General features: G+C 33.6%; 2 protein-coding genes and 1 long non-coding RNA gene across 3 annotated transcripts; all 3 read left to right on the top strand.

Moving 5' to 3' along the window:
• Positions 1–264: 264 nt before the first annotated feature.
• LOC112680654 lies at positions 265–2,598 on the top strand. Its single transcript, XM_025550816.1, has 2 exons — positions 265–1,255; positions 1,720–2,598. The coding sequence occupies exons 1-2, from the start codon at positions 371–373 to the stop codon at positions 2,581–2,583; spliced, it is 1,749 nt and encodes a 582-aa protein (XP_025406601.1). The 5' UTR covers positions 265–370; the 3' UTR covers positions 2,584–2,598.
• A 5,027-nt stretch (positions 2,599–7,625) lies between these two features.
• LOC112680655 lies at positions 7,626–8,866 on the top strand. The gene is made up of 3 exons (XR_003148329.1): positions 7,626–8,473; positions 8,547–8,633; positions 8,712–8,866. It is a non-coding gene; the product is annotated as an uncharacterized LOC112680655 (long non-coding RNA).
• Positions 8,867–9,302: 436 nt separating this feature from the next.
• Positions 9,303–10,373, top strand: LOC112680656 (the record flags this gene model as incomplete). The annotated part of the gene is made up of 2 exons (XM_025550817.1): positions 9,303–10,186; positions 10,250–10,373. Coding segments are annotated over exons 1-2 (1,008 nt in total), but the record flags the coding sequence as incomplete, so codon positions are not given.
• Positions 10,374–10,392: the final 19 nt, after the last annotated feature.

Genomic DNA, 10,392 nt, shown 5'->3' with positions numbered 1-10,392 from the left:
ATAATATGAAATATTATTTGAGCAAGCATCCAGCATGTAAAAGGTTATGCGTTATCAGTTGTTTTTAAATAAAACACTTTAAATTATTAGTACAATTGTATTTATCACATTTTTAATGTTTATTTTTTATGATTAATAAGCATAAAACAAATTGTTTACATATATTTTCAGATAAACGAATCATATATAAAGGCAAAAAATGAATACATAATTCAGTATAACAAAATCGACACCAGTAAGACTTACCATAAGCTGACTTACAGTGTTCTAATTTTGTTATAAAATCGACACCAGTAAGACTTACCCAAAGCTGACTTACAGTGTTCGAATATAGTTTTAATACAATGTTTTTTGTAAATGATAACGAATTATGCGACGCAGAAGTAATAGTATCCGACATGGAACAGAACAAGGAATCAACTGCAGTACTTGGTACAGATGGCTCAAAGAAAAGGAAGAACTCGACAAAAACCGTAGCTCAATCGAAGAAGAAAAAGGAGACTCCGGAGCAGATGACAAATCTATTAAAAGAGACGCCAGTGACGAAATTATTCAATTTCTGCGAGAAAAAGATGGGAAAGAATATAATAACGGAGGACGATCAATTGGTAGGACTATGCGAGATAATACAGAACAACAGCGACGGTACGTTCCATCCGGCAGTTCTTTTGATTATTTGGGCAGTACATTGTCCAATGTTTGTGGAGACTCTTTATCATCCGGTTCGTTGGACAGCGCACAATATACAGACATGGTGGACGGAATTAGCGATTATGCAGTCGGAGGAGATGACGCAGATGTTGACCTGTTTGAGGAGGAGTTTGAAGATGTCGTACAGCAATATGCACGTTCAATCTATAGTAAACCTGTGTCTGGAATACACAAGTACATCTCTTCCCTCATTGTGCCAGATGGACCTGATGGAGTTCATAGAGCAATCGAAGAAATTGAAAAACTTATTGAGCGATACCCACCTAAGCACTGGTTCATCTACTCAAGTCACGGAGATCATATCCACGTGTCCCACATCTGCCCCAATTCAAACGAATCTTGTAGATGCCAATGGTTACAGCGATCGACAGCTTGGGCAAAGTACGGACGACGTCGACTTCGCAGAATTACTAGGGCAAGTCAACTCCAACCAATCGACTACACAAACGTACTTAGATACTTATCTAAAGCCCCTAGATTCGTCCACGGAGTTGGTGGCTTCGCAGAAGATGAGCGATTACGTGATCGATATAAACATTTATCGGTATGTACTGAGAAATTACTTATTGAAACAACGTTTTATGCAACTAAACAAATATAATTATTATATTAATTACATTAGACCTTTATCGAAAAAAAAAATTACTAATGAACCATTGAAGTGGAATACAACTGTTCTGCTATATAACTCTCCAATGTTATCTGCCGTTCAAAATGTTTTGAACTTAGATTACAACGACGCTTATATTTTTATGCGTAATTTATGTTCATCAAGCATTGAGTTTCTAGAAATTTTTAATATTTTCGATTTTACTGCATCGTCAAAATTCAATGAATATGTATTTTATGATAAAAGATGTTCAAAATGCACATTTGTACACGCACCAATTAACACAGATATTGCAAATAAAATAATGTTACAAATTAAGCAAACTTATAAATTACTAACGAATGAACAAATTGATCAAATAATAAATAAGTGTTGCATTAAAACATATTTGTAACTAGGAAAGGCGACATCGTCGATCGGGACAAACAGGACTATTGGATGGGAGCGGAAGTGAGGTGTCGTGCGACGTTAAGTGCGAACAATCCGTTGGTTTACCGAGCAAAATGTCTTGTGAAATCGATGACTCAAGAGATACAACTGGGACCAAACGCAAAACTCGTTCCAAAAAGGCGAGCCAACCCGTTTGCGAGGAGAACGGTCCGTTAACGATATCGCAACTCTTATACGAATATCCTACATGTCCTCCACACGCATACTTAAATATAAAAGAATTTTTTAACAATACAAATTTAAATTGGATGTACACTGATAGTAAAGATGCACAACGTGACATTAGAAATTGGTGTGCTAAATTAAATTGGTGGACTTTAAAGGATTTCGATAATTACTATTCCGACCCCAAAGTTAAACCTTATTTTAACGCTTACAATCGTATTCAGTCAGACGTGTATTACGACGTAGATACTTCATTAGACATAGCTGATAAATTATTACGTCATCAATTTAATAATAATACAGAAAACATTCACATTTTTCTAACTGATTTGTTAAATGTCATTGATAAGAGAATTCCAAAATTGAATACCATAGCTATACACGCCGAACCGAATGCTGGTAAAAATTTTTTTTTCGATCCCATAGCTGCTTTTTTCATAAATTATGGTAGCATAGGCACTGCTAATAAAACCAATCAGTTTGCCTTTCAAGAAGCAGCAGGTAAAAGATTAGTTCTTTGGAATGAACCAAATTACGAAGCTGTACATATAGAAAAATTGAAAGAATTATTAGCTGGTGATACTACTAGAGTACATGTGAAATACCAAGGCGACGCCCCGTTACAAGGTCCACCCCCCCCCCCATAATAGTTTTGAATGTACAAAACTACTATTATATCAACAAAATTTTAATTTATTGTTACACCTAAGTAGAAAAAACTAAATCTCCAGAAAGATAATAACTACTAATTATTTGGTATCTGCATAATTGATGCAGGTATATCTTCATAGAAGAACGCAACACATATTTTTATAATCGTGGCTTCAGTCTGTCATCGGTTAGATATACTATCATAAATAATAAGTTTACTTTTCTCGTATATGAGAAGTTATCATTAGTGTCTGTATAGTATGCTATTCAAGTATTAATCCTTAATCTACATTATTTCATATGTTGTAAGTATCAAGTGCGAATACAAGGGAAGTAATGTGTTCAAAAAAATGACATTTCCAAAGAAAATAAATATACAACCACCACTTTTTCTAAAAACTATAACAATAATGAATTTTTTTAAATTTTTTTTGTAATATGAATGTACTTTAATATTTTAATAATAATAAATTGATTTAAAAAAAAAAAAATTAAAATATAACTCAAAGGGATAAGATACTCTTTGATTGGAACTCACGAGTATGGGATCAATTAATCTGTCAAGAACTCTGTCAAAATCTTACTGTTTAAAATTCATAATATATATATATTTACTCATTTCCAGTATTCACGTTTGAATTTCTTTTTATAAAACTAACTTAATTAATTGTGCTAAAAAGAATACAACAGTTAAAAATCAACCAGTTCCATAATAGTATCATGATATCATATTGTATTACCATTAACTAGGATTTTTTGATATGATAATGTTAATAAATAAACATTATTTATTATATAACAATTTTATTAAAAGAAAAAAAGGTTTTCTAACTTATAACAATTGTTTTAAGTGTTAATTATATTACTAGCAATAATAATAGTAGTATTACTAGTTACCTAATAGTATTTTATAAGTATTCATTCTTACTAGTAAAAATTAAATTATGAGATTTTTTTGTACAAATTGAAATAAATAATAGTATACTGTTTATCATGAAAAGTAATTAATCAAAAGAAAATATTGAAAATTAATTTATAAATTGGATCAAAATCAAATATCATTTAGAAGGTAATAAAAAAACAATAATATTTTAAGTATGAACTATTCATTTATTACCCTATTAATAATGGAATGATCAGTTCATATGGGCATATCTTTTTATCAAGGCACTCCAACCCGCAATAAATCTTTTTATTGCTCTATGATTTCTATAATAATTATTTAGTGGAAAATTACTGTAAATGCTATCTATTTAGATTCTAAAGTTACTAATATTTCAATTTCCAAATTTTCCATCGACTCAGACTACCTATGTAATATTTAATCAATGATATTAGCATAGGTTATATATATATATATATATATATATATGATATATAAATACGAATATTAATTAATCTATGATACTAGGAACTAATTTTATTGAACGTGTTGCGGACTGTTGCGGACATACATGAATTAAATAATTATGTCCCGGATAATAAGAGGCTGGCGTCTTGACGAGTATCTGGGCTTCGAAATTGCACCTGCTGCAGCCCCATACCCAAGCGTAAAGATCACAGCGATGCCCCTTGACATATTCATCAGCCACTGTTTTGGTAAGAGCAACTTTGCCATCATTGACGGTAACAACGAAAATGCAGATCCTGAATTCCGGCCCCTTGAAATAGACAACGAGTGGACGGCCATTCCCATAAAGATGAACCAGGTTGGCGACAGTTCGATAGTACCATATATTTCAGCTTTTACCACATCAAGTCTATTTACAGGGAAAGTGAACCACGTGTTCCGAGGCAGATATATAAGCAGCGACAACACATCCACCCGAAAATCAGTCCTGAGGCTAATGCCAGCGGCAAACAGTATTTATCTAGACGGGCCGAAACGAGTAATCCTGGTATTGATAGAGGCGACGTCTCAGTCGTGTCCCATGAATATAAGTGTGAGGGGTACCAATGTCCCCGTCTTCCTCAACCGTGCTAACATACGCGAAGCAGATTTTTCTGACATCTGGGAAGACTGGTTCCACAACGACAACACCGAGGGTATGGAACACGACTGTGTCATGGCATTGAACCAGATTACAACTACACTATGCGCTGAGAACTCGTCAAACGTGGCCCTGTCGGTGATAGCTGAACTCTACAGCGCGATGTACCTAGGACTCGGAGTTCCAACCAACGACGGCGACCCGTCCTACAACTGGCAAGTGCCCCTACATGGTGGATGGAGTCTCTTCCCCAACGATCATGTTGCACACGGATCTCGCGGTATGCTAGACCACTGGTCATGCGATCCAGAATACGACGTTCAAGCCCGGCGAAGAATGGTTGGATACAACTTTAGTGCCTTAACAACTTGGCACCTGCCCAGCACTGGGTATGTATTAACCGAAAACTACAATTCAGTCATCGGTAATGCGGGTCAATTTCGTGGGTGGGCAACAGAGGTACCGACGTCCATGACCTCCAATTATACAATACCCACTATCCAATCATTGAACCGCGTTTCGACAGGGATCGGACTAATATTGACGCACGAAATGGGTCTGACATTCAAGAGCGCCCAGGGATTTGGGTCTTTTGTACACATGCTCGCCACTGCGTCGGCAGCTCAAGCATCACTGATTTTCTCCCAGACCAACCTAAACCTCTCGATGTGGTCAGGGTTTAATACCACTCGTGATGATGTGTACTCTACGGAAACCCAGCAGATCGCCATATCTTTGGCAACCAACGATATTGGAAGGTACACTTCGGTGCAAGCACTCGTACAATCATGGCAAGCTTGAGACGAGGACCAAATTATGGAATATTTCGGAATAGACCCCTTTACTGATATCAATTGGTTATCCTATTCGCCACTGCCTCATCATTATGTGCAGCAGTGGTCGAACAAAATAAAGTATCGAGCAGGCGAAGCGCCGAAAGAATCGACCTACCTCCGACATAACAACAGCAACCATATGTGCATTATGTATGGTGAAAAAACTTTACAGTATCGGTCCCTCATGTCTGCGACCATCGATGCAGACAGATACTTCCCTGTGGTTTCTATACGTGAACCGGATGCTGCCATCCAACACCTTCTATCGTGGCTCGATCAGTGGAGTTATATTTCCAACATCTCTGCTGGCAACAGAAACATCGGTGAAGGGAGGTTTTTGGAATCAAACGAAATCGTGATATCCCTAGTTGATAACGGCTTGTCGTACGCGCCCAAAATTGATGCGTACGTCATCGGCTCTAATTACACACACACGAACGAGTCCATTCGTGATGCCCGATTTACAGATTTGATATGGCCGGACCCAATAGATCAGAAGTCAGTAATCACAGCGGCAAAAAACTTCTTAGTCTACCCGGCGCTGGCGGCACTGGGAGGCTTGTTAACCGGTGGTCCCACCGCGGCGGCAGTAGCGGGTGGAACAGCAGTTGCGAAGGCTGCTATAGAGAGCATTACGAGTCCAGCTCCAGCCCACTCAGTGGTGGAACACAAACCAACAGCAGTGGCAGCGGCAACACCCACTACGACAGTGAACCCCAAGTTAAGCGAAGACGAGAAGAAGCCGGCAAAAACAACTTTCGCACAGCGTTGCACGGTTGATCTCCACGGGACCTAAGTATATAAGGGGGTTGGGAATAGACCAATATTCAGATGTGGTTTACATGTACAGTCGCAAGCACCTTCACGCCACATTATTTCGTAAATTAATGTTTTGTACTTAGAAAAATTATTAAATAAACAGTTTAAATTTCAATTGAGTGTTTTATTGAAGTCTATCCTTTAAAAACTTAACCATCATATACGATTGAGCGACGGCACGCAACAAATTGGCGCAGTCGGTAGTTCTTTTTAAGAAGAGAATTTCCAACGAAATTCAATTCGAGGAGGTAATCAATTCATTTTGACCATCGTCGAAGAAGGAAGTGTCAATTTCATCTTCGGCAACTCCAGAAGAGAAAGAACCTCGTGTGTCAGTAGTTCAATCAACAAGATGTCAAAGGAATCGTCCAACTCCGTTTTATTGTAAGCATACAAAAATTGTAATTAATTAATAAGTGACATTTAACGGGGTAATATGTTAAGAGCGTGTAAGAAATAATAATAAAAAAAAATATATAAATATAAATATAATTTTTTTTTCGTTTAAAAAAAAAAAAAAAAAAAAAACAAAAATAATTAAATTAAATATTTTAATATATCGCGAAATAAACCCATCTCCCTTGGAAGTAGCTAATCCATTGTAATTTTGTGAAGAGAATTATTGAGAATTTATAAAAAAAAAAATTGTTGTTGAAAATAATTGAGAATTAATAAGTATATGAGAATTATTGAGTTAATGAGTTATTAAGAATATATGAGATTGAATGAGATTTATAAAGAGAATTATTGAGTTTTAAAGAGAATATATGAGATTAATGAGATAATATAAAAAAAAAAAAAAAATAATATATCTATTTATCCATTTTTTTTTATTAATTCAATTTTTCATTATAAACATATGTGTATTTAATTTTAAAAATAAAGCAAACAATTTAGTATTATTATTTATTATTGCTTTAATTTAAATTTTTATTTAGGGGTCCGCGATCTTTTTTATTTTCTCTAAGGGGTCCGGCAGAGAAAAAGTTTGGGAAACGCTGTGATAGACGGTCAACAATTCGAAAAGCGTGATATAGTTCTTAATGGTCGAAATAATACGTTGAAACGTATTAATGAATTACATAGATCATATGATGCCCTACAATATCCTCTCATGTTCTGTCGTGGTGAGGACGGATACAACATAGCTATTCCGAAATTTGATCCCACGAAAAATCAAGCAGATAAAAAAAATATGTCAGCATCTAGCTTTTATTCGTATAGAATCATGATACGGAAAAATAATAGCAACTATTTACATTATTTTCGTCAGTTATTTAACATGTATTTAGTAGACATGTACGCGAAAATTGAGACAGAACGTCTAAATTTTATTCGCTATAATCAATGTAAACTACGTGTAGACAATTATATACATTTACAAGACTCTATCAATAATGAAATTGATCCTAAAGATATAGGACAATTAGTTGTTTTGCCATCCTCATTTACAGGCAGTGTCGGCCTGGCCAGGGCAGCGAGGCAGCGAACGCTGCCGAGGCCCTCACCGTTTTTTTTTTTTTTATTCTAGTATAGGCACCTCAAATAGTGATGGACGGGGACTTAATAGCCCAGGGTGCTAAGTATTGTTAAAGGCTCTTTAGGTCATTACATACATGTGCGATTAAATTTTGGTAATTGGGTCTCGCACAAATATATACAATTAATGAGCAAAAAGAGTTTAAAGGATAAAAACTTATTAACATTGAATATTTGAATACTTTCGGTTTATTGGAATAATTTTGTTTTTAAAATACAAGTATTCTCTAGGTGTTTTGTTGTCATGCAACATTAAATTCTCTTATCGCATCATAATGGTTTAAGTTTAAAAATACGAGTATTTATTATTTTTCGTAAATTATTTTTGTTCTATTTTTGGATACTACATGTTTTTCATAATATGTTAACGCTCGTGCAATATAAGATAACGATAATACGATGTATAAATATATTTATATTTCTTTTTATACCAGTTGGATTTTTATCACTTCTATAATAGTTAAATTAATATTTGTATACATACGGGGCACGGGCATTCGAGTGTGTAACGCGTGTTCCGGTATTAGTGACCAGTTTCGTTTTGTGTTTTGTGTATCTTTATTAAAATTAACAAAAATGAATAAACAGAGGTTTCAAAGTGGACACGCCAAAAGAAAAGCGAAACAAAAGGAAGCCTTAATTGCTTGTGGAAACGACAAAAGTCAAAAAAAAAATTTGCTTCTTCCCAACTATTAGACAAGGTAAGAATAAAATTCAAAATTATGTTTTATCTCACATGGTATACACGGCTTCTGCTAATTTCAGTAATTTCAGGTAATTCTAGTGTTACAAGTGATCCAGTTTTAAATATAACTGAAAATAATTCATCAGATTTTGAAAATGATTTGATACATGCCAATGGTAATAATAGTAAAAATTAAAAGCTATGCAATGTGAATGTTAATTTATTCAATAAATAATCAAAATTGTCTTTTTCAGATAATTCTAGCACAGGTTGTGATATAGTTTTAAGTACAACTGAAAGTAATATAGCAAATACAGAAAGAAACATAACTAATAATACTGGTAAGTGGTGATACATATTATATAAATATATTATGTAACTACTAACTATTAATTATAACTCAACTTACTTAACCTTATTTATTATTGCTTATATTAAAACAAATATACCTATTGATTTAATTTTTATCTAGTTGTTGAAAAAAGTGTTGAATAAATTCAATTTTTATAGAGAATTAAATAAATGCTCTTTTTATATAAAAATTAATCTTATTTTATGCCAAAATAATTATTTTTTGTCTAAAATACACTCTCACAGTTAATATATTTTTGGATCATTTTTTAAACCAAGTTGTATAGTTTATACTAGTTATACAATATATATAATATATATTATTATTATTTTTTTTTTTTAGTAAGCTACTTTTTTACTTAGTATTGACAATTTTAATTATATTTATAGGAAAAAGTAATTTCATTACAACTGATTGTCAAAATTCTGTAGGAATACATTTTGAAAGTGAAATAGAGCAAGACGATAACTGTTTTGAAAATGAAAAAAATATGATGACCGATTGTGACAATTTTACTCAACCTTCAGCTATTTCACATTTTATTCGCCCATCTAGAACTGATAGTGTAGTAGTCAAAAATCAGTACTTTGATAAGCATCCCATTCAACCGTATATTCAGTCAGGTAAAGGAAAACTTGATTTTAAAAGAATATATTTCAAAATATTACCTAATAATGAAACTATTCAAAGAAAATGGATATCATACTCTACTGAGACTTGCTGCTTATACTGTTCTGCTTGTATGGCTTATGGAAGTCTAAAAATACTTGGTGCAATGGAATCAAAGTTTATCATTGGATATGAAGCTAATATTAAAGTAAACAAAAGCTTATACCAGGATATAGAAAGACATGAAAATTCTAAAACTCATGAGGAATCAATTTCGACAGCTATCCGTTTCAAACTTAATAATGATATTGAAAATGTTATCAACCGAGATGTCATGACAAAACGAGCATTGGAGGTTGAAAATCGAAGAAAAGTCTTAGAAAGGTTAATTGATATTATTATATTCATTGGCCGACAAGGTATTCCTTATAGAGGAAAATTTGAAGGAGCTTATTCACTAAATAATGATAAACGAAACCATGGAAATTTTTTGGAACTTGTGATGCTAATCTCAAAATATGATAACGTTCTCCAACAACATTTAAATACATCTATACAACTCAGTGAAAAAAATAAATCTAAGAAGGGTCGTGGATCGTTGGTTACATTTTTATCCAAACATTTCATTAATGATAACATACTAGTACCTATAAGACAAGAAATTCAAAACATTATTGTGAAGGAAATCAAAGAATGTCAAAAGTTCAGCATAATGATTGATTCAACACAGGATGTTAGTGTGATGGATCAACTTGCTATTTGTGTGAGGTATGTTTATGGAGGAAAAGTTAGTGAAAGATTATTTAGTTTAATTGTATGTCATGATTCCAGTGGTTTAGCTCTTTTTGAATTGTTAAAAAAAGAATTAAAAAGGGTAGGACTTCCGTTAAATGATATTGTGGCTTGCTCATTTGATGGTGCTTCAAACATGAAGGGCATTTATAATGGATTACAAGCACATTTAAAAACTTATA

The sequence above is a fragment of the Sipha flava genome, unplaced genomic scaffold, assembly GCF_003268045.1.
Source record: "Sipha flava isolate LNK unplaced genomic scaffold, YSA_version1 17988_pilon_pilon, whole genome shotgun sequence".
NCBI lineage: Eukaryota > Metazoa > Arthropoda > Insecta > Hemiptera > Aphididae > Sipha > Sipha flava.
The sequence above is the reverse complement of the archived record's forward strand: the minus strand, read 5'-3'. Positions and strand labels throughout refer to the sequence as shown.

Bases quoted from the DNA above. Each gene is read 5' to 3' on its own strand.
- LOC112680654 (XM_025550816.1), top strand. From the start codon at position 371: ATGCGACGCAGAAGTAATAGTATCCGACATGGAACAGAACAAGGAATC. The intron at 1,256-1,719 runs GTATGTACTGAG...ATTTGTAACTAG, and splicing joins ATCGATATAAACATTTATCG to GAAAGGCGACATCGTCGATC.